At 41.4% G+C, this 25,411-nt stretch overlaps 2 protein-coding genes across 12 annotated transcripts in view; one reads left to right on the forward strand and one right to left on the reverse strand.

Moving 5' to 3' along the window:
- The window catches only part of Enpep (glutamyl aminopeptidase), a 74,118-nt gene extending 72,222 nt beyond the window's left edge, over positions 1-1,896 (forward strand). Inside the window, exons 19-20 of the mRNA XM_021644966.2 lie at positions 72-150; positions 1,102-1,896. Coding sequence (XP_021500641.1) covers positions 72-150; positions 1,102-1,254 — 232 coding nt within the window. The 3' untranslated portion in view covers positions 1,255-1,896. The remainder of the gene's footprint in view (positions 1-71; positions 151-1,101) is intronic.
- Positions 1,897-3,186: 1,290 nt separating this feature from the next.
- Positions 3,187-25,411, reverse strand: part of Pitx2 (paired like homeodomain 2) — a 61,608-nt gene continuing 39,383 nt past the window's right edge. For 3 of the 11 annotated variants that reach the window (XM_060392715.1, XM_021644937.2, XM_060392714.1), the window contains one exon: positions 3,187-22,101. The gene's annotated coding sequence lies outside the window, so the exon portion shown is untranslated. The remainder of the gene's footprint in view (positions 22,102-25,411) is intronic. The other 8 variants (XM_060392712.1, XM_060392711.1, XM_060392710.1 and 5 more) reach the window with 8 other exon arrangements.

Consider the following 25,411-nt stretch of genomic DNA (forward strand, 5'->3'; position numbering starts at 1 on the left):
TTTTTCATCTAGTAAAAGATTTCATGCATGAACACTAATACTCTGTTTTACTCTCCTCCACACCTGTGCAGGTACACAATCAATGACAGAAACCTTGGCCGGATTGTCACCATAGCTGAACCCTTCAACACTGAGGTGCAGCTCTGGCAGGTATGGAGGCAAATTTCTTTCTACTTGTCTAGGAAAGAGCAAGCTTAAGCTCTTCTCCAATCAAATCCCAGACACAAGAAGAAAAGGAAAACCCCTTCTCTAACCGGTTATACACTGCCTTTTTCCCCTGACCTGAAAAAAAGGATTCAAATGACGAAGAAATAATGAGGTTTAAAAAAACTGAAAAAAATGTAAGGCCCGGGAAGGCTGGGACTGGTTCTCAAAAGTGTGTGCAGTGTGCATTTCCCCTGTCCAGGTGTTTGTGACTCTGGGGTAGGTTGGTTGAGATTTGAGTCCATTCAGAATTGGGAGTCTGGGACTTTTGAAACTAACCCCAAATCTCTGAAATCCCAGGGAAGGATACAGAAATGTCCATTAACATAGGCCAAGGAGATGTCATGAAGTTTCCCTATCTGTGTATTAGATATTGAAATGTTTAGATTCTTGCGTATGTTTAGAAGAAAATAATTTTCATTAGAAAAAAAGGCAGCTAATACTCTTGCTGAGTTGAGGGGGAGTTAGGGGTGGGGAAGGGTAGAGAACTCTGCTGAAGACAGATTCTTCTTACGTGTCTTTAGGAAACAAACTGTAAGTATCTGAGATTCTTCACACCCCTAGAGTGAAAGACTGGAGCAAAACTATCATGGCGCAGGCCACAATGCCCACGGGCACTTTGGGAAATGCACAGACAATAGAGAAATCCACAGACGTGAGCATGCTAACCATGGCACGGTGCCCTCCTCCCCTACCATACAGCCTCTTGTGGTTGTAGGGGCCCACAGCCAAGACAAGTGACTGCTCATGTGCCTGGCAGGCTCTCTGAGTGCCACACCAGGAGATGTCATCATAACACATTTCCCATCAGGAAACACAAAGCCGGTTTCCAAATGGAATTCCTGAGGAAAGTGGGCTGCAAATGGTTTTCCTAAGTACTCCTCCTCTCCTTTCTAGATGCAGAGCTTTTTTGCAAGGTATCCAAATGCTGGAGCGGGAGAGAGACCCAGAGAACAAGTGTTGGAAACAGTGAAGAACAATATTGACTGGCTGAAACTAAACAGAAAGTCCATAAGCGAGTGGTTTGTTAGCTTGCCGAAGGACGACTGAGGCGCTTCATCTTAGACTCTGCTGCGCCGTGGAGCCTGAGGTGCCCTGTGTTACAGGCTGCAGAGGGAGCCTTCAAAACCAGCTCTGCTTTCGCTAAGTGCTGTGTTTATGTCTTACAAAGCTTTTAAATTATTCCTCTTTGTTTTTGAAGGAAGATACTAATAGAGGATTGAATATACTCAGGGATTTCTGCTAAGTGTGCTTCCCAGGAATGCCTTTACAAACTGAAGGGTTTAATAGCCACATTAATGTCTTTAAATATCATTCCTTGTATCTTAAATCTGTGAAAATAGAACAATTTGGTCCCAGCTTTACATTTTTAGTACCAAAGAAACACCACTTAATCTTCTCTCTTGATTGATTTTTAAAGTTTAAATACCAGTACTTGCGGGACACATTGCCATCTTAATCTTTATTTTATTATTCAGAATTACATAGACCTAATATCATTTTATTCACATATGCCTCACTGATTTAAATCCTACCAAAGTAACCTTGGCTTAAGTTTTGCTCAAGGACTGAATGAATGAGCTGAAGAAACGACTGACTGTTGCCTTTGCTCTTACGAAACCAATCAGACAATGCTGTATTCTTTTTTTTTTTAATAATAATAAATGTAAATTATTACCTTGGAAAAAAAAACATTGTTTCCCAGAGTCATCTTACTCTTGAGTGAACATGATGGCAGCATTCCCTAAATAACTTAGCACATTACAAGTATGCTTCAAGAACCTGGCCTTGGTCACGGCATGGTGCTCTTTCGTCTCTCCTGATGCATACAAAGTTCCCTCAAATGCTCTATGAAATTAGTGGGCTTGGAGAGCTTAACTGTGCTCCCTGGGTTTTATAGGGAAGAGTGAAAGTAATTGGGAACTGTTCTGGAAGGAGAGAAGATGGATTATTCTATAAAAGCAGAAGGACTTAAAATTTAGCTTTGCCCTCCCTAGCAACAAATGAAGAAACCCAAGGTTGTCTTCTGCATAGCTGCATATGTAAGGGTGTGTCTTCTTATAGATGATTTTTAAATTTAATTATTTTTTTATTTATTACAATTTATTCACTTTGTATCCCAGCTGTATCCCCCTCCTTCCTCCCCTCCCAATCCCACCCTCCCTCCCTCATCTCCTCCCATGCCCCTCCCCCAGTCCACTGATAGGGGAGGTCCTCCTCCCTTTCCATCTGACCCTAGCCTACCAGGTCTCATCAGGACTGGCTGCATTGTCTTCCTCTGTTGTCTGGTAAGGCTGCTCCCCTTTTTTTGGGGGGGTTGTCAAAGAATCAACCACTGAGTTCATGTCAGAGACAGCCCCTGTTCCCCTTACTAGGGGACCCACTTGGAGACTGAGCTGCCATGTGCTACATCTGTGCAGGGATTCTAGGTTGTCTCCATGCATGGTCTTATAAACCTATACAGAATACCACAGCCAATGAGATGGCTTAGCCTGACAACCTGTCCCCAGGCTCAGCAAGGTAGAGGGAAAGAACTGACGCCTGCTGGTTGTCCTCTGACCTTCACACATGTGCTGCTGCTGTGTGTTGTGTGTTCGAGGAATGATTGTGTGCCCGTGAGCATGGCACACATACAAAATTAATCATAAAAATTTTATGTGTATGACTGAATGAAAGACATCAGTTTCCTAGATGCTGGTGGCCAGGGGATGTTGATTGTGACACTTGATGCCCAATCAATCAAAACAACAGTCCAACAGGCAGAACAGACAGAATTCCTCACTTCCCATCTGTGCCACTTAGGAAAAATCTAAATTAACTTGGAAAATTCAGGATTGGTTTGATAAGAGTTGCAGGCATATGTACACAATAAAAAAATGTCTTCCACTTCACTTACACAATATGCCCCAAGCCTGTACTTAGAGTTGCCTGCAGTCAACCAGTAGCATTAGAAGACTAACAGGGGGAATGCCTTGGTGGGGGAGAGGATGAGGCAAATGTGTCAGAAAAGACGCTGACTGGCTTCAGAACCCGCTGTTCTGTCCTTGCGCTCCTTTGGAACATGCCTAGATATTAAATTGCCACAGATACATGTAAAATACTTATGCCCTCATGGCAACTGAGAGTGTGTCCTTTCAAGATTTGGTTAGATATTGTCCGTTATCACTGGGTCACCCTTTCAAACACCACAATATCCTAACCTGCTCTGCAGGGCTGGCACCACGGCCTCACACTTCTGAGTCTTCACACAGGTTGGGCTCCATGGTTTGATGTGCACTTGTGTGAAGCTTGGAAGACAATCAGTGAACGAGCCACTCTTTCCAAGGGAGTGAGGAGAAGGGATTGTCAAGGACAGATATGATCTGGTGACCTCTGAACTCTCACCGCCCCACTTGAGGGTAATATTGGTTGTTTTTATTTCTAGATCAAAAAGACATGGATGTGCCTTCTTAAAACAAGGGGCCTAGCACTCACCTCTGCGTTCTGTCCAAGTCCCTTTAACAACAGACAACATCTTCATTTTCTTTATTAATTTTTTTTAAAGATTTATTTATTTATTATGTATACACTGTTCTGCCTGCAGGGAGGCTTGCAGGCCAGAAGACAGTACCAGATCTCCTTATCGATGGTCATGAGCCACCGTGTGGCTCCTAGGAATTGAACTCAGAACCTCTGGAAGAGCAGCCAGTGCTCTTGATCTCTGAGACATCTCTCCAGCCCTATTAAATTCTTTTCTGCTTGGATAACGTAGAGTATTTCTGATCCTGAAAGACACAAATTAAAATCATGAAATTTTATTTTATTTTGTATTTATACTGACTTGGTGCTTGCTGCTCATTGTTCTTGGCACATAAAGGTTGCAAGTAGATCCCTTGTCTGGTATAAACTGATGACCAGGGGGAACACCCCCCCCCACACACACACACAAATATTCTACTTCAGTTCTAATAAGTTTTAGAATGAGGGAGCCATGGTGGTTTGAATGAAAAACGTCACATCTTCTCAGGCGTTTGGAGACTTGGTCTTCAGTTGTTGGTACCATCTGGGAAAGCTTAGAAGGTGTGGTCTTGTTGGAGCTGGGGTGTCATTGGAGGCAGGCTTTGAGAGTTTAGAGACTCAGGCCATTTTCAGTTTCCTCTTTCTGCCTTATGCTTGTGGTTCGAGATGTGAGCCCTCAGCTGCTGCTCCAGCCGTCACGGCTGTGGCCTGCTGCCTTCACAACCATCTCGGACTCTAACCCCCTGGAACAGTAAACCCAAATAAACGTTTTCTTCTACAAGTTACCTTCCTTGGTCATGGTGTTTGATAACAGCAATAAGAAAGTAATGAACACAGGAGCATTTGAAAACTGTGGAACAACGATTTCTCCCTGTGTAAAGGGAAAAAGAACCAGAGCAATGTTTGACTTCTGTACCATGATACGTCTATTTATTGATCGTCATCCCTGAGAAGGCTTCAACACTGACTTTCCAACTCTGCAAATGTAACTGTAAAGTCACCAAATGACAGGAATTTTATTCCTAGGAATAGCTCCAGGAAAAAGTGTTCATACTCAGGCAAAAACTCCTTTTTTTGTTGTTTTTTTGGTTTTCAAGTCAAAGTTTTCTTGTGTAGCCTTGGCTGTCCTGGAACTCCCTCTGTAGAGCAGGCTGTCCTTGAACTCACATAGGTTTGCCTGCCTTTGCCTCTGCCTCCTGAATGCTGTGATTAAAAATGTGTGCTACCACTACCTGGCCAAACTCTTATACATCAGTATTCATTGAAGCATTACTCAAAATAGCCAAAAAGTGGATATTATCCCAAATGCTCATTAATTAATAAACAAAAGATAACACAGGCATGAAGTAGACTATAATTTAGCCAGAGCCTGGTCACATTATTCTGTATGTAAACCTGTAAATCTCTACATAAATTTCAGTGAAAAGCAAGACTATTATTTTCCCATCAGGGGTAAAAAGCATACACACACATGCACACACACACACACATGACAAATACTATAGAAAAAATCTGGAGGCTAAAAGAAAGGGACAATAAGCATTGAAGGGAGGAAGAATGGAAGGGGGGGGACAGGAGAGAATAAAAGGAAGCTAAGAACACTTATAATTATCACCATATATCAGTATGTGAATATGATGAATCATTTTATTTTCCAATAATTTGTTTCCTATTAGGAAAAACACAGCCATTTTCCCCCTTCTATTTGAAAACCAAGAGAGCTAGTTTGTTGATTTGCCTTCCACTGCTTTGACAGTAAAGTTTTTAAAAAAAATCTACTTAAAAGGTGATTTATCTCGACTCCCTGTTTCTGTCCATCTGGCCTGGTTGTTTGGGAGCCAGTGGAAGGCATAACAGCAAGGCAGAAAGGCATGGCAGAGGAGGCTGCTTACCTCATTGTGGTCAGGTTAGCAAAGTTCGGGGAAGATGGCCAGGGTCCCAAGATCCTCTTCAAGGGCATGTCCCAGGGGGCTACCTCCTCCAACTGAGTCCCACTTCGAGAAGTTTCTGCGTCCTCTCAATAGCATAGGACCAAGCTTTCAGCACATGAGTCTGTGGGGAGCATTTCAAGGTCCCAGCCATAACAGAGGGGGCGGGGACCGACAGCTGAGAGCAATGTTATCACTAAAGCAGAGTCTGTCGATCATTGAAATTCCTTGGAAAAACAAAAGAAGGAACTTTCCTCCTCTGAACTAGTAAACAGAGCACAGGAAGGCAGAAGGAAAACACAGTGAAGCAAGACAGCACATAGCCTAAAGGACTAGCTGATTCATTCATTTAGCCATGTGTCATATTAAATCAAGTATTTTGAAATGCCCAGGGAGAATTTTTATTTTAATGACAGGTACCATTTTTTTTTTTTTAATTCTACAATGTTAACTTTTCAGTGAGAAAGAGAAAGGTTGTCAGTTGCAAAGCCAGGTTGTATTTCCCCGAATCCACAGTCTTCTGGAATGTACACAGTTATCCAAGTAAACGAACATGATCTTCTACTGTTCTTATCTGGCATCAAGTCTAGGGATAAAGATGTGTGCAATATAGTTTTTTTAGCAGGAGTGGGGTGGGGGGTGGTGGTGAAATAATAACTCTTTTCTTATTTTCCCAGAATGTCTTGGCTAACCTTCAGTTAGAATGTCCTCTTTCAGTTTTCTCATTTGACCAATTTCTTTCTTTCTTTCTTTCTTTCTTTCTTTCTTTCTTTCTTTCTTTCTTTCTTTCTTTCTTTCTTTCTTTCTTTCTTTCTTTCTTTTTCTCTCTTTCTTCCTTTCTCTTTCTTTTTTTTTTTATTTTGGTTTTTGGTTTTTCAAGACAGGGTTTCTCCGTGTAGCCTTGGCTGTCCTGGACTCGCTTTGTACCAGGTTGGACTCAAAATCACAGATATCTGCCCACCTCTACCTCTGCCTTTCGGAGAGCTGGGATTACAGGCGTGTGCCACTGTGCCTGGCGACCACTATATTTACTGTGTCAAAAGGAAAGTTAGTGAAGGAGGACAGTGGCAGAGTGACAGGCTTACACTAGTGACAGGCCAGTGCCTTTTCAAGTGCACGGGCAATGTGTGCTGGACGCCATCATTATTCCACTCTACAAGGCATTCTCTCTCTTAAATCATCAGTGTTTGATTTTTTTCTTCCCTTTGTATCGGTAGAGAAATGTATCATTTTTCTTCCAAAATGAAAAATAAAACAGCAGTGTTTTCTTGAAGATCCTTTCCAGGTCTTGCTGTATCTTTACCAAACATTTTCTCTAATGAGTTGTTGACACTCACCTAAAAATCTCACTCTGATCCCATCCTAATAGGGCTTTGATCTCACTGGTCTGCTAAAACTACATTTCCTGAGGTAAGTGATCTAAAGTCAGTGGTGAATTATTGAAACAATTATTGTACAGAAAGTCAAAGTTACAGTATGCAAATACAGAGTTAACTGATAACTGACTAATGTAAAGCCAAATTCAAAATATCAAAATGAACAAAATATATTCTTCAGAAAAGTCTTGCTATAATGTTATTTTAGTGGTAGTTTTGCCAGTTTTATGAAACCAGAGTGACTTTGAATACAGATATTTTCCTCTGTTACTTTAATAACTTGATGAAATAGAAGCCATGTTGGCAAATACTTATGAAAGTTCAAAGGCAGCTGACTAGATAGAAATCAGTCTAAAAGTTGTGCAAAGATAAGGAAGTCCCACATAAATAATTCTGCATCCATTTGCTCTAATGCACAGAACAATTAGTAAATTCCCCCAAATTATAGGACACAGAAGAGGACTTCAATTTTGTAAAAAGCTTTGCACAAACATGGTTAAGCTTCCTCCTTGGCCATTTCCCCTTAGAATAAAGAAACTAAATAACTTGATAAACAACTCTCGATAAAGCAATATGTAATCTATAATTTTAGTCAATAATCTTTGCAATTAACACTTCCAAATCAATTGAATATGTACTCTAATTGGAGGATCTTGTGTTAAAATAGTAACAATGATTATGCCTGAACAGCGTGACTGATTCTCACCCAAGGAGTTAAAGGTCCAGATCTAGGGATCAATAAAGGCTCAAATAAATGTATGGTTTTGTAAAATATCTACTCAAATTATAATGAGAAATAATGTTCCAACTTTTCAAAACATTCCAACTTGAGGTTTATCGAGAAGGAAACCATAAAAGTTTAGACAAAGCATCTAATAGACTGACAGGGCCATAATTTGAGATAATTAAAAGGCTGTGATTTTCGTCTTTCTTTTAAATGTAAATGATAAACTATACTCTAAATCTAACCACAGTTAGTCAATAATTGCACATAAAATATCAAAGTTTAGCTTAAACTTTGAAACCAAATGTGCACTCACAAAATTAAAGCGGAACAGAATATCATGAGATCTACATCATTTAGAACAGTTAGCCTGGGTTTATATGGCTGAGACCTAGTGTTCAACTAGAATCTGATCTTTAAACTTAACACACTAACTTCATGCTTCAAATTACTGCACCCCAGGAAATATCCTACTTCTTTTAATAATAATTTATTTATTTTAGTTTTATGGGCATTGGTGTTTTGCCTGCCTGTATGTCTGTATGTTTCAGATCTTGGAGTTACAGACAGACAGTTACCTACCACCATGTGGGTGCTGTGAATTGAACCCAGGTCCTGTGGAAGAGCTTTCAGCACTTTTAACTGCTGAACCATCTCTCCAGCCCCTGTCCTCCATCTTGGTCTTGATTTCTAAGCTAAGATTTTTACATGGATATTTTTTATTTTTCATCTTGGTATTAAAGGGAAGAGGTACTTTATTTGGGTGCCACAAAGGAGCACTGCTTAAATATGACCAATATGTACGCTTTACACCACCTAATGTGTATGCTTTTACAAGTCATGTCTTTAGACATGTTTGAGTTACATCTTTTATGTTAACCAAAGATTAAAGAGCTGTAACAAAATACCTGAGGGGACTAATTTAACAGGAAGAAAGGTTTATTTTGGCTCATGATTACAGAGGTCTCAGTGTCCAACCACTTGGCTCCATTGCTTCTGGTTCCAAGCATGGCAAGGCAGAATGTCAGAGCTGATAGCATAAAGTCAATCTCTTTGTGATGGATACTGATGATGGGTGGTGCCTATGTGGTCTGAATACTTGCCAAATCCCACCAGCTAGCATCCAAGCCTTGAGCACTTGGCCCGTTGGGGACCATTTCATATCCAAATTGTAAAATTTCTCCCAAGGTTCATGTATGTCCATCTCAATGCAGAAATGTGTCTATTATTTCTCCAAGAGACCCCAAACGTAAACGATTCCAATATTGTTTTAACATCCAAATACAAGGTCTCTGTCAAGACTCAAGTGAGGTTCTAAGCTGTGAGTCTCTGTAAAATTAAAAAAATTATATACACCCAAAGTATGCTGTCAAAGAGAAAGTGTTCTCATTCCAAAAGGGAACTACTAGATTATGAAAAAGAAAGATGAGATCAAAGCCAGGCTAAAACACAAAGGGACAAACATTAAATCCTACAGTCTAGTACCTGGAGCACACAGTAGCATGATGTTTGCTTCAAAGGACTTGACAGCTCTACCACTCCAGGTTTTCTCTTACACTTTTCTTCTCCCTGGCTATGTTTTCCTTGGCAGACAGTCCACATCCCTGGCATTTCTATTTCCTAAGGTCTCCATTCTATCTTTGTCTTAATTCTAATCATTTCCTGGGTCACCCTTTTTGGGCTACTCAAAGGAATCCTGGCCTTGACATACACTGCCTGTCCTTCCTTTGAAAACTAGGTGGAAGTCCGCATGACCCCACAACTTTTGAGTTCTTCATATCAACAAAGTTAGTATCGCATGAATAATGACAAGATCTATCATCAGCTCCAGCAATAAATAGCTTTACTTGAATCATGGCTTTCATGACCTCTGAATACCCAGGCAGCTGAACATGGTGAAATGAATCCTGAGGAAACAACTTCTTAGGCATGACCATTCAAGCTGGGTACCCAAGAGACATTCTATTCTCAAGGGAAAGTCTTTCAGTGACTTTATTCTTTAATATCCTTGAGATGGACATATTCTTCAGACTTTTCTGCTTTAATTTTTGCTCCCAGTTCTCATTTTAAACCTGGGTAGAACAACTAAGTATAATCATGCAACATCCCGAATGCTGGGCTATCTCCGAATACATTCCACAGATGACCGTAGTGCCCCTTCCCCCTCCCTCTCCTTTTTTTCCTTCGAGGGAAGGGCTCTGTGTAACACCAGTGGTCCTGGAACTTGGTATGTGAACCAGACTGGGTCTCGGAGTCAGAGCTCTCCCTCTGCCTTTTACGAAAGTGTTGGGATTAAAGGCATGTGCCGCCAAACCCAGCTGATGATCACATCTTGAAGCTCAGTCTCCCAAACAGTCTTAGAGCACCAAGACAATTTAGACAAATTATTTGACACAACACAACATGCATGGCTCCTAACTTAGCTCCCAACAGTCTTTATCCTCATCAAAACTTCATGAGTACCGTTTTCACTGTCTCTATTCCTGTTGGCCTTCTGGTCTTCTGAAAAATCCATCAGAACTGTCTTCTTAGCTCTGATTACAGCATTCTAGGGCTCCACTAGTCCACACCTCCAACGTTTTCCAAATTCCTCCCACAAACCATTAGCAAAGACTTTGAACCCTTGATGATCTTGTAGTCTCAGCAGTGTCCCCACTTGACCATGCCAAATTTCTAGGCTACTCAGACTTTTATTGCTATGACAAAATCCGCAAATGAAATAATTTAAAAGGAAGAAGTACTTTTTGTGTATGTGTGTTTTTGAGACAGGGTTTCTCTGTGTAGCTTGCCTGTCCTGGACTCGGAAATACTTATTTTGATTTATGGTTTCAGACCATGTTTCCATGCATGGTGAAATAGAATGTTATGTGCTATAAAATATGAAGTGGCTTACTGCAGAGTGGACAGGAGGAGGGTGTGGGAGAAGGGGCAAGATATTCTTGAAAGGCCTGCCCCACTGTGACCTGTTTCTTCTGAGTAGGATTCATCTCCCAGGAAAGCAATCAAATACTGAATCAGTTAATGGATGAATCCACAAGTGAAGATAAAGCCCTCAGGAATTCCTAGCATTTACTCTCTGCCTGTCAAGCATTTATATTTGGGCCTTTGTGGGAAAACTCTTCATATCTAAATGACAGCCTTTGTTTTGGTAGCTTCTAGTCCTTTACAAACCTGACAGTAACAGGACAAAGACATTATAAAGTATTAGTGCAAGGGTATAGCTATCCATAAAGAAAACTCAACAACTAGAGTGGTATTCAGGCTTTTTATAGACAGTAAATTGGATTTTTGTTTGTTTCTTTGTTTGTTTTCTTTTTTCAAGTTTTCTAGACTATTGGTACAAATGCTGTGAGTCCCTAGGAAACTCTCTGGGAAAATTTCTCCTTTTAAAAATTTCTCCACAAGTATTAGTAGTGAGTTAATTCCTAGTTCCTATGGTGTCCTTAAACATAGGGCACCTGGATCTGGAGAGTTAACTCAGTGGATAGCAGTGCTTTCTGTGAAGCCACGAGGACAGGAGTTCAAGTACAAGTACCCATGTAACAAACAGGGCACTCCATCCACACCGACAATCCCAGCTCTGAGAGATTCAGGGACAGGAGGATTGTTGTGACTTGCTGGCTTCCAGCTTGGCCAAGAAAACATGAGCCTCAGACTTAAGGAGAGATCGTGCCTCAAAGAAATAGGCGGAGAGTAATAGGAGAGCACATCCAATGCCCTCTTCTGGCCTCTGCACACACAGATGTAAACAGAAAAACACACCCTCCTCCCAGATGTTCGCAGCTTCAAACGATTGCCTATGGACGCCTCCTACCAAGACTGGCTAGCTCTTCCCCCACGCTGAAAATAATAAATATGCTGAAGTTCCAGGTTGCAGGGGTAACATTTGGAGAATCCCATCCGATCCTAGGTTCATTGTATAGGTATCTGTGTTTCTGTCCTTCCTTCTTTCTCTCAGTTCCCCTAATCAGTATTTCAGGATCCAAGCCCAGAAGGATGGGCACTAAGGAGGCTGTAAGTGATCTATGCAAGTGTGTAGTTTTCTTTTTCCTTCCTTCCTTCCTTCCTTCCTTCCTTCCTTCCTTCCTTCCTTCCTTCCTTCCTTCCTTCTCCTTCCTTCCTTCCTTCATTTCTTCCTTTCTTTTTCTTTCTTTCTTATAACAGGGTATCTCTCTACAGTCCTGGGTGTCCTGGAACTTGCTATGTAGATCAGGCTAGCCTCAAAAACATCTGCCTGCCTCTGCCTCCCAAATGCATGGCAGGATTAAAGAAATGCACCATCACACCTAACTAAAGTACACAGCTCTTTAACACCCCATACACACACATGCAAATGATTTTTACCAAACAGATTATGATATGTTTTATTAGACTGTCATAAACATTAAATCCAGGCACAGAAAACATCTAGCACAGGGCTTCAGAGGCAGCTCAGTGGTTAAGAGCCAGGCAGCTTGCAGAGGACCTACCTAAACTTGGTTCCCAGCACCCACTTGGCGTCTCACAATCCTCTTTCTCGCCAGTTACAGGGGATCTGACACTCTCTCCCAGCCTCTGCAGGCATTAGACACACAAACGATGCACAGTCATACACAGGCAAAGCAAACGCTCACACACATAAAACAGACACATCTGAAAACGGTGCACGTGTAAGTCTCACGTGCTCGGTTAGCAGTTTGCCATCTGACACGGAGGGGTGGGTCTCACTTGTCAGAACGCAATATGCTTTTAATAAGAGGCGGACGTCGCCATCAGCTCCCGAAACTCTTCATAAATCTTGACCTTGTGTCATCTGGCGTTTGCTTGTTTGAGATCTAATTATATCATGGCTTTCGAAAAAAAAGAAATCCTTTCTCAATACTCCTTATATTACTAAAAGGGGACTGCGGTAAAGAGCCGCCATTTAATCCACGGGAATGGTTTGTAAGAAAAGCTACAGACACGGTGCGTCTCGATCGTGAACTCTGCCTCTTACGCAAGAGGGTTTCTTTCTAACAGCACAATGAAAACTTAGCAATAGAGGACACAGACATTCCAGGTACATATACTACACTACTTTGGAATACAGACGCACTAAAGCAAAAGTAAGAATTAATCGCTGGTACGAACTAAAGAAAGGAGGAAGAAAGACAGCAGGGGAGGGGAGAGGGGTAGGGAGGGAGGGAGGGAGGGAGGGAGGAAGGGGAAGAAAGAAAGGAAAAACGGAAGGCTGTCTGCGGGGGCGAAACATTGCCGTGTGAACTGCAAACTAGCACCACTTCCAGACTCTTTCAGGTCCTAGCTGGGGGAGGGAGGGTCTCTTCCTCCTACGTTAGCCCTTGTATTAAGACTTCAGAGCAGCCTCTAGTGGCAGATTAAGGACTTTACAGTGACCTTGCCAAACCCAAAAGCAGTCTACTTCTTTTACTACTGAGCAAGCGCTGAGCCAAAACAGCTCAGCAGTCTTGGCAGCTACACATTCGACTGTCCTTAATACTTACTTCTGTTTGGATTTGTGCGCGCAGTGCCAAAGCTCCCAATGCGTTACAGATGGAGGCGGACCCTGTGGTCTCTAAGCTGAAGCGTGGTGAACGACTGTTTTACTTTAAGGAACAAAGACTGCACGAAGACAGACGGACTTGACCGTCTTTAACACGAAGCCCTCTCCTCCAGTGCCTTTCTGTCTCCTTGAAGTTTTTGTAGGAGAAACTCAGGGAGGAAGGGGCCAGCCTAGTGTTTACTGTCTCCTTCTCTACTGAAGAAACCCGTAGTAAAGAGAGCTTCTTCTGGTCGGATGTTCACGAGGGCTCTAGGGTGTGTGTGTGGGGGGGGGTGTCAGAAGGGGTCTCCCCTCCGGGCTCCGTCCCATCCCTCTCTCAGGGAGGACACTGCACAGGCACAAGGCCGGGAAAAGCGCGGGGCAAAGCTAAAATGCACCCGGGATGGCGCTGCGCCGGCACCCCCACGGTCCAGGGAGCAAGACTAGGGGCGAAATGGACCATTGCAAGGAGATGGAGGACTGCGGCTGCGCATCCCTTCCCTAAGGAAGCGGTTCGGAGGAATCCAGAGGCCAGAGGAGGTGGGACACTTTCCTGTCTCCTAACGTGGTTTCAGTTTCCTGGTACCGTCCTCTATGGAAACAAATGTCGCTGGACCCTCTTCCAGCTTCCTGAGGAAGCTCGGGCAGCCCTTGTTGAGCGATGAGGAAGAGCATTTTATTTGTTCCTTCATTTTCAATTTTAGAACCGGCGAGAAGCCATGGTTTGGGGTGACACACTCGAGGGAAGAGAAATGCAGGCATATGGATTGAGAAAAATACCTTTCTGACATACTGACACTGTTTTGAAAGGATGACCCTCAGGGAAGTTCCCTGATGATCTCTACTCTTTGTTTGACAACTTCACACACCTAAAGAATGAGCCTTGGTTATTATTTGGCAATCCCCCATGGCCCTCTGCCACCCAGTCCTCTCCCACTGAAACCCTTCTCCTAACAAATTCTTTTGTTCTGGGTGAAGAATAGAACGCTGCTACCTTTCTCTGCATAATTAATATAAACATGCAATTTAATTTCTCCGCGTGTCTTACACAGGTGCTTCCAGATTAACTTTCACTTTAGTTTTTGCTGTAATTTGTTTATTAATTTTTTTCCTTCGTCAGGAGTGCTGCAATGATGAATTCATATTTGCTGAGCACCTGGGTGTAAAAACAACGTGAGAAATGATGGAATTAGTCTATTACTATTGATGCAGGAAAACATTCAGGGAATGGTAACCCTGTGCCATCTGCTGCTTTAACTGAATTTATTCTTGGCAACTGGCTTTGCCTACTTTGTCCAAATGGTATAATTTGAAGGAAAGTCTCATGATTGATTTAGTCTTTCTTTTCACTATTATTATTATTACAATCATCACATCTAATCACATAAATGGACATATTTGTATTTCCATGTTGTCTTCCCATTGATTTAAAATAAATTGTTTTCAAGCCTGCACTCAGAAATTGAGGGTTAAACCATTTTCTTCCCTTTGTAGAAGCCCTACTGCTCAGGTATTGTAATAGAAATGAAAATAAAGCTCCAGAGAATTTCAAGTATTTTTACCCTGGCTGTTGGTTACACAGCCTTTCTGGCTCATGGACAGGGACAGGCTTTAAATATTAAGACAACTGCCTTAATTCCCCTCTTTACTTCCCTACTGTCCACTGAACACAGCTCTCAGAATCACATGGTACTGATTGTGTTTCAAGAGTAATCTCGAGAGTTTTAGTAATAAATTATTTTGTCAACACAGGGCTTTTAAAAGTAATGTTCTGAAATAGCCAGCAAGCAGCTCTAATCAATCATGAGAAACTTTTCAATGTTCAAGCACAGAAAACATTAAAACTTAATATTGCAGAAGCAGGCCAGACCACTATCATCAACAAAATCATCCTCATCATTTATGTAACATATTAAATGGCTCAGCGCAGAAGTCCAGCAAGCGGAGTAGTGCCGGAGCTCCCTGAAGGTGGCCATTCTTATGCTCATTAACCCTAAGGTAGACCTACTAGACATTTAAGATAATTTGAGAAAACAAATATGCAGGGTTTGTGAGTGAAACGTGCAATGAGGTTTTCCTTGGAGGCCTGAAGAGAAAAGAGCTTGGAAACAATTCAGAAGCAGGTCCAAGGTCCATCTATTGGACCCCCCACCCCCAACCCCATTGCCATTGTGTCTGACTTGTTCACACATCTGTACTTTTTAGGTAAGACATGGCTGCCAATTAAAACCGGTGGAGCATCTAACCCAGGAAAAGCCCTACCACGACGATCGTGCTAGCCATGGCTAGTTTCCAGGTGTCTGCTATAAATGAGAACAAACGCAGATGTACTTGAATAAGGCAATGAGAGCAGCCTGTGCTCAGACCTCTGCCCGTCTCTGCTGCATACTCTTATCCTTAGCTGTTTGGGACTTAAATCTCAACAATTCATTTGGTTTGTGCACTGTTTGATAGACTTCATTGCCCTGGGTTTGAGCCGTGAAAGTATGTTTTAAGCAAAAGTTAATATGGGATTGATAAATGGCCTTCCGACAGCTGTGCCTACCTGTGTTAAGCTGTGATTACTTATTCACTGTTAACACTTAAAAGTATAGATTTTGCCCTGTGAAATGAAATTTGAGCTACCATGGGACGAATGCCAAATTTCATAAAGGATGTTCCATTTTCCAAAATTATAGTTTTTGTCTTTTTCCCTCTCAGACAAGGTTTCTCAGTGTAGCCCTGGCTGTCCTTGTAATCACTCTGTAGCCCAGGCTGGCCTCAGATTCAGAGATCCACCTGCCTCTGTCTCCCAAGTACTCAGATTAAGGTGAAATGCCACCATGTCCATCCTCAGAATCTAGTTTTATTCTTGAACTGATTCACCCAAAACATATGCAGTGAATGTACACCCAACACAGAGTTCCACTAGGATCTAAGGAAGTAATAGGGACTCCTTCAGTAGACCCATGATTTAATGGTTCTTTGCGATTTAATGACTCTTTTAAAGTAAAATTATTTTCTAGTAATTAATCATGTTTATGTGAAAAAATAGCAGTGATTTTAGGAGCTTTTTCAGGTCTCTTACTGAAAGGGGTGGCGTTTCTTATTCTTCTTGGTCCCTGGGAAATCTTAATAAGGACTGAGAGTTTAAGGAACATCTCAGAGTCTTGTGACCCGTGCAGCATTCTTTAGATCTGAGTTGCCAAATCTATCAGATCTTTTTTTTTAACTCTTTATTTATATGTGGATGGGCTACAAGTCACCAAACATTTAAACATACACACACACACACACACACACACACACACACACACACACACACACCCCAGGTGAGGGGGGATAATAAAACAATCTGAATGCATTGATGGTTTTGAGTCTGTTCTTCTGAATGGAGAGAGAGACTGCTGCTAACAGGCAAGTCTTTGGCACCAGCTCGCCCATGTGAAATCTCTTTTTTCTCCTTATGTTGGGGGGTCAGTCTGATGCTTGTATTTTGATGCTAATTGCTGACCCTCACGATCTGGTTACTGCGTGGATACACCTATCTTTGTTGTGTAAACCTGCCTAAGACATTATTCCTCATTGGTTGATTAAAAGGTCTGAAATCTGGGCAGGGCAGAATTCGGTGGGCATGGCTAAGGTTCCTGGGCTTTGGGAACAGGAGAATCATGAGACAGATGGATGGGCAAGAAGAGAGGAAGAAAGAGGACTCCATGACGGGTTAGTGTAGAGAAGGAACCATGTGGGCTGGGAGGAAGGACTCTAATAATGGCATGGAAAGGCCCCTATGAAGAATATGAGTAGGTATTTGTAAGATTATGGATGGAAGGGAGCCCAGATAGGAATGGTTAAGGCAGATGGCATTGGATGGGGGCAAGGAGGTGAATAATGAGGTTATTGAGACAATGTAGGTAAAATATATGGCCAGCCCAAGGTAAATAAGGTAATTATAAAATTTAAAAGGTGTCTGTGTCTTTTTAATTGTGACAGCCTATTAAATAATACTGCATTGGGCAAATAATAATAAATAGACCAACACCCATTTTATTTACAGCAACATCACTACTTGTAAAATACTATTTAATCCTGTAGTTCTGCACACTGAGTAAAGCACAGACTTTTATGAAATTTAATAATATAGCAAAGTCTCTGGAATGATATTCCAGCCTATGGAGATGTATACTCTTTATTGCACTGATTGTAAGATTTCCAACTTTTCATTCCATGATTAAAAGTATAAATAGAACCTTAAAGGAAAAAATCATGATTAAAACATTTTGGGTCTGAGGATTATACATATTACAGATTAGTTAATTTTCTTCTATCAGACCCTAAAATTTTACTTACAGTGATGTTTAAAACGGTTCTACAAGCCACTAACAATAAGATATTCTCCTAATGCAAATAACTTTCTGACACAGTAGGAGAAATAAAAGCCATTTACTTTACATTTTAAACTTCATTCTCTTTAAATATTATGGGGACAAGTGTTTATGACTGAAAATAAGTACAAAGCAATGAAATCTACACTCCTGTTCAAAGCTGTTCTGGCAATATTGTGCTTAATTTATACAAGAGTGTCCTTAAAACAAAACATTCAGACATATTTAACAGCAGCGCCTTTAGAAAGAAAGGACATTAATCTTCTAAGACAAGAATTAAAATATATTAATATTTTGTTGGGTTTAATGCTCCGAAGTAGGCATACATAACCGCCTGATGTGAATACTCTTGTTCTTATTTTAATTATTTTATTGTAAGTTTTCCAGGTTCTAAATCCAGACCAATTTATTTTGTAGAAACACTGAATTTATTTGTAAGGCACATTGAAAATGAGGGGTGCCAGGCACAGTGGCGCATGCCTGTAATTCCAGCACTCAAGGAGGCAGAGGCAGAGGCAGAGGCAGAGGCAGAGGCAGAGGCAGAGGCAGAGGCAGAGGCAGAGGCAGAGGCAGAGGCAGAGGCAGAGGCAGAGGCAGAGGCAGAGGCAGAGGCAGAGGCAGACAGATCTCTGTAAGTTCAAGGCCAGCCTGGTCTACAGAGCTAGTTTCAGGGCAGTCAAGTCTATCCCAAAGAAACCCTGTTGTCTTGAACCGCCCCCCCAAAACAACTAAAAAACAAACAAAAAAGAACTTCGAACAACCATCATCAATATTGACAAATAGTAACTACAAATTTGAAAGGCAACTATCCACTTCAGAACACTGATGCATTTATGCACAATTTTTTAAACATTTTAAAAATTTTAGTCTATAATCTGTAGTGATGATCCAAAAATAACTCCAAGGACCTCACCTGGGAGAGCAGTAAGAAAAGATTTGAGAGGCAGTGAGATGGCTCAGGGGCTTAAAGTGCTTGCCATTAACCCACAGGACCTGTGCTCCATCTCTGAAACCTATGTTGAAGGAGAGAATTGTAAAAAGTATAAAGAGAGAGAAGGGGCTAGGGAAGGAAGGAAAAGGGGAAATTTGAACATAAGATTTTCTCCAAGAAATCAACTGGGCTTTTTACACAGGCCAGCTTCTTTTGGCAAGAGCTCAGAACAGTGATGTCAACGGAACAAAAAAAGCTACTTCACAATTCACATTTTTGACTGGTATTTGAATACATATTTTCTAGAAAAATGTGGCTGACATCTCAGTGAAATTTAGATATGAAACTTTAAAACCATTTTGCAACAATCAGACTCTTTATCTTCAAATAACAATATATAACAATAACAAATCAAGATTTTTATAATAGTCATAGATTTTCATCAATATTAATTCCAACTAATGGACTGCAAAATAGAAAAGGTTCTTAACTTCAGAGACAATTAGCCAAAAAATTAAAAAAAAAGCTTATGGTTTTCTTTCTATATTTCTCTTTAAAGGACTATCACATCAAGCCAAATCCAGTCAAGTACTTCAGATAAACCCTTGTCTTATAACTGTAAATATCATTTTACAATAATTTCTAGCTTGGTTCTAAGATGAAGGATGTTAATTCATCCTTTCAATTACTTTTTTTTTTTTTTTACTAGAAATAAACTGTAGAATATGAGGCCCCCACACACCCGAACTGTGAATGTTACCTTGAGAATGGAGAATATTCATTTCTTTTCCCAACTGTGTCATCAGTAATGAGGAGACATTGGCTAGCTGACTGACAGTTTATCACTTACATCTTTGGTACATGAAAGACTCTCTGCACAGCCCTCCAACAGTGGGAAACAAGAGGAGCCAAGCGGCCTACATCTACCTTCTTTGGACTTGCCAATATGCACGTTAATCTTCAATCTTATAAGTTCTTCTAAACCACAGGTTTGTGCTGTAATATGAAGACAAAGATGAACATGAGTCTCAGCTTCAGAAAGTACGCCTCTCATAGAGAAGCCACCTTTTCAGGTTTTTCTACATAACAAGGTAAATGGGAGCATCCTTTGTTGTGTGTCTAGATATCCGTGTATCTAGGAAACACGAAGGTATACCAATTATCTAACGAAAGTCCACAGTGTCACACAAGGTGGCACTTCCCTGATGTGAAAGAGGTCCTATAAATCTGGTTGTTGTATTCACTAAACAAATGGGCTGGATTAGAAAGCAACTTTATGGCAGTTTTTTTAACTTCCAGTCGAGGATTACTTGGTGTACATATTTTACAGGTGGTAACTCAGCCCGTGTTGTAACTCTTTCAGTGAGGAAGCCGTTATTTTGCTAGATGATCTGAAGTATCAAAAAAATGATTCCACATGCCTGGTTGAAATCTACCACCTTATCGCTTTCAGCCTTTGGTTCTTTAGGATGTGGGATGCATGGGAATCATCTATGCCACCTAACTTGAACTGCTGGCTTAAACACGCACAGGTGGTCATGCCGCTGTTAAATCTACTCAGAGGCAAACACGAGCGGCTGTAATGAGCATTCCACGTGTTACACACGTGATCCTCAGCCTCCCACAGGGTTGCGTATCACTGAGCATACTGCACGCTGACAATATGAGTCACCCATGCATTTAGTGCAGCCAGCTCCCCAGCCGTGAAAACTCAACCACACCACACACAAGGGAGTAGCAGCAGCTGCCCCATACTGACTACGGGGTTGGTATAGTCTGTATTTTGAGGATTCACCATTCTGATAGTCCCTTGGTGCTTTCCGTGTTTTTGAACAGTATCTTCCAGAGTGTAAGAATCAACGTTTCCATGACATCTCATATGTTTGGGTCTAGAAATGGACTGTTACCATAGATAACTTGGGAAGTCTTCAACTGATGAAGGCAAAACACATTTCACATTTTTAAGCAATTATGTCATACTCCAGCCACATACTGAGGGTGCAGTTCATTGCATTAGTTACCTATTGCTGTATAACAAATTACCTCAACACTCAATAGCTAAAAATGACAACAAACATTTATTACCTTACATGATTTCTGTGGCTTAGGAATTTGGACCCAGCTTAGCTGAGTGATTCTGGATCCATGTCTCTCATAAAATCTAAGTTAAAATCCTCAGCTGCAGTTAAAATCCAAGAGCTGGTGTGGGGCTGGAGGCTTTCTTCTAAGATAGCTTGCTCACATGACTTTCTGATTCATGCTAGTTTAGAGCCTTACCAAACAGAGTTCACAGGACTGAAGGTCGGTTGACGGATCCTTAGGACATGGCGTGACAACTGGCTTTCTTCAGAGGAGGTGATCCAACAGAAGAAAACGAAGAAGCTACAGCATCTTTTATGCTCTAACACCGGAAGCCACAAAATGGAAATGTCCTTTCCATTTTCCATATTATGGGTGGTACAGGTCAGTTTTATCTACTGTGGGAGAAGGCTACACAGGAGCATGAGGAGGGAAAAGTATTCGGGGGCCATCTTGCTCACTCACATAAGCGTTAAGCCTATATCCCCTCTATCACCACCACCACCCATGTGGGAAATATCTACATCCTCTCAAGGCACCCAAATGCCTCATCCCATTAGCAAGAGCATCCTAAAGTCTAGAATCTTGCATACCAACCAGGTCTAAATGCAGAGGAAACTTTGTCAGTGTGGCTTCTTGACTTGAAGACCTGAGAACTGAAGAGATAAGATCCCCCCTTACACACACACAACCCTGCTCCACATATATAACACACAACAATAGGCTAGAATTGCAGTAACCAGTATACACATTCTCATTCAAAGCACAGTGAACACAGGGCATGCTAGAGTCACTGGTTCACAGAAATTCTGGAATCTAGCTGGGCAGATACTGGAAGTTCTTCATGCGTGCTCATTCCTGCTGCCTGGAAATGACGATCTCTCTGTGACTCTTGGCTCTTTAGACTTCTGCTTCCCCTTTGGAAGGAACATCTTTTCCATGACATACAGCTTATTTTCCAAGTCTGGCTCCTACCTATAAGAACTCTGACAGTCCAGAAGCCTTCCTTTCTGCCCCATGACTGTTCCTTTCCATACAGCCTATCAACATTCCTGACAATTGCGTACTCACAGAAACACGATGGGTATCTTGTGAGTTTTACTAGGGCAGATTTCATTCATTCATTCACACACACACTAAAATCTTTCAACATTACTTCTCCTCCAATCATGGCTCCTACTGAAATCACGGAGCCAATGAAAGAACCCAATGTTTTACTGAGTGGTTCTCTGAGGCATTACCTTGGACCTCTCTAAGGTTTTAATGAAGAGTTTCACGGTCATATCCTCAGCTTCATTTTCAGACCAAGACTGTTGGGCAGTCCTGCATTGGCTCTTTGGTCTAGAAGCCTCTTCTTTGTTTTGGCATTGTATCCCATCTTGGAAAGCCTGGTAATTCTGAAAGTCAACAATTTCGGGTTCTGTTGGTTTGACAATTCTTCCATTCGTTTATCTTCCTCTTCTCACTTTTCACTATGAGCTGCAAAATAAACCAACAAACGTCTTCAAAACTCTAACTGGGAATATTTTACCTAAACAACTTTTTTTTCCCTCTTTTCACTTTTTCTTCTTGTAGTGCTGGGGATGGAATCCGGGACCTTATGTGTGCGGGACAGGTCCTCTACCACTGAGCTCCCTGTCAGTCTTGCTTTGACTTCTGGTGTACTTTTTGTTTTGTTCTTATTGTTTGTACTTATTGTTTGGTTTGGTTTGGGTTTTTGAGACAGTGTCTCACTATATTGCCCAGACTGGTCTCAAATTTTCAATCCACCTGCTTTCAAATTATGGGATGCTGAGCATGCTCCATGGTACTGGGCTAACACATCTATTTTATTGGATATAGTTTCCCGCTCCATAATACTACAGGTAACAGGGTTCTACAACCATTTCCTCCAGTCTCCATGGCTGTTCTTTTACCAGCATCTTCAGTGGCCATTAGATCTACTCAAGGGGTTCTCAGGTTGAATTAGTAATCCCTTCAATACTCGGTTTTTCCCATCTGGGTAAATCTAGCACGTCTCCCATCCTCTTATGGTTTGCTCAAATGACAGCAACCCACTTCCAGATATACTAGTTAACTATTAATATAGAGCAAATTACCAAATTCCACAAGATAATAAAAAGAAGTTGCCATCTCAGCTTCTGTGAGTCCTAAGCGAGTCAGAAGTTTACCCAAGTGGTTCAGCTGCAGGGTCTTTCATGAGGTTAGATGAATGTTGACGACTACTGTAACCATCTAAAAAGTGACTGCGTGTGTGTCCTAGACACACGTTTCTTCAGTATCACCATTTCCGTTAACATGTTAGAAATTGAACTGAGGACCTTGTACATACTAAACGTGTATTCTACCCTAAAATATGAGTCTATGCCACCCTCAATGTCTTCTAGGCATGCAATCAACTCGTAATCACTGTGAGGGAGGGCAGAAGACTGTCAATCACAGGAGCCAGGGATCGTTGGCACAATCGAGGAAATGAGTGGGCAGGCTTAGTAAAACCACTGATAATTTGATTTTTAGGTGCTTTTTTTTTTTTTTTAATCAATCTAGCTTTTCCCCTTTTGGTACTTATTTTTACTGTTTAAATTTACCCTTATTTACCACTTAATTACTTTCACTGTGTGCAAGTCTGTGAAATGAACCCCAGACCTCATGCATGTGGGGCTGGTGCTCAGTCACTGACACCTTCTCAGCTGTCAATCACTAAATTCCCATCCAACTTAGTTTTATATTCCAACCCGGCCAGACTATTTTTGAATTGTATTTCTGCTATGTAAACAATGTTCTTGAGCTTTGAACGATTGGTTAGTATGGTAAGTAATGGAGCTTAATTGCTTGCTTATTTATTTATTTATTCATTATATTTATTTATTTAGTTAGTTATTTAATTATTGTATGCGTAGGGGTATCTGTGTGTGGGCACACACTTGCCACAGCATATGTGTGCAAGTCAGAAAACATTTATGGGAGTGCGCTTACATTCTACTGTGTCATGTGTGCTGCATTCTAATGTGTCATGTATGCCATGTGAACCTGCATTCTAATGTGTCATGTATGCCATGTGACTCTACATTATAGAGTGTCATTTTTGCCAGAGCTCCAACTTTGTTAAGAATGTTTTCACATTTTTGAAAGACTGGATCAGGCTGACAAAGCCCTCAAGAAGTGAGTATTGAAGATTACAAGTTTAGAGTTCTGATTTGGAAAATAAAATCGTGATTGACTCGCTAGAGTTATACAGCAAGTTATTAGTCTCTGGCAAAATTGTAAGGTGTGATAAATTCGTTAGCCTTTGCTCACTGAACTTCTTACGAGCAGAGACAGTGCTTTTGTTGTTATTCTTGTTTTGTCCCCATTGACCTGTACCTTCTGACTGACATATCACAGATCTTAACTCCCACTCCTAGACCTCCTGGGATTGAACCTGCGACCCTACACAGACTAGGCAAGTACTCTACCATGAAGCTACAGCTATTCCTGACCAATGCTTCTTAAGTGCCCAGTTGGTCAAAAACTATTAATAAATGATAAATATTCCTCTTTAGTCTCTTTTGTTACCCAATTTCTCCTATCACGAGGGACACTCCCTACCCAAAGCCTGTTTGTTCCCAATGCCTGCTAATCTAAAACCTGACTCTGGGGCTGGAGAGATGGCTTAGTGCTTAAGACCACTTACTGCCCTTCTGTAAGACCCCAGTTCTGCTCCCTGAGCCCTCATGGCTGTAACTCTAGTTCCAGGGGACGCCACGCTTAGGTCTCTGCGGGTCATAAACATGACATGCATAAACTCATGTAGACACACATGAGAAAAATACACATGAAAATAATAAAATTTTTAAAATGCTCTACTCAGTTAAAATTTAACTGTCTGGAGCTGGAGGGATGGCTCTGTGGGTATATACTTTCTGCTTAAGGATAAGGGCCTGAGTTCGAGTCTCTAGCACACAGAAAGGTCAGATGTGTAGCCCCAGTGCTGGGAGAGGGATGGAGGAGATGTGCGGATCATGGTGATCGGTGGCCATTGTTTGATAGTTGAAACAATGAGACCACATTCACTAAGAGACTCTGTTCGGGGCAGGGAGTGGGGGAGCAGGGTAGATGGTGGTTAGGGGAGAGGGAGTCATAGTCCACAGTGGTGCAAAAGTCTTGGTGGAGTAAATAACCCCTACTCGTGCAAACCACCGTAAGTAAAAGCTGTGGGGTTATCAAAGTAGGAAGGGAGTTCCCGTGATGAGGATTTGGTGGGAGGAGACAATAAGACATGAGTATGGGAGGGCAGACAGATTAAAGTATGTTCCATACATACATTATGAAAATTTGAACTAATAAACTTAAAGACAGACAGAAAGCAATAGAGGAAGACAGAAAAAGTTGACCTCTGGCTTCTGCATGCCCATGCACAGGTACTGCCTTACACACATGAATAAGCCACAGACATGTTCTGTGTGTGTGTGTATGTGTGTGTGTGTGTGTGTGTGTGTGTGATACAATAATTAACTATTTTGATAGGGTATATGTTAGATAGGGTAAGAAAACTTTAAAAAATATTTTGTCATTCACACCTGGGTTCAGGTTAGAGTATGAAAAGGGGTGGACTTTCTTTGCCATGCAAGATTCTCTTTCTTGAGCACCCAACTGCAAACCTACTCTTCAAATGAGTCTCTGTTCATGACCTCATCATCCAGCCAGCCACTCACATAAGCTAAGAAAGCGGAAAAGCACCGGTGTGCCATCTCCGCATTACTGCTTACCTAACTCTCCTGATGGTATTTCTTTTAGTTCTTTTTTTGTT

This window comes from Meriones unguiculatus, chromosome 10 (genome assembly GCF_030254825.1).
Source record: "Meriones unguiculatus strain TT.TT164.6M chromosome 10, Bangor_MerUng_6.1, whole genome shotgun sequence".
Taxonomy (NCBI): Eukaryota; Metazoa; Chordata; class Mammalia; order Rodentia; family Muridae; genus Meriones; species Meriones unguiculatus.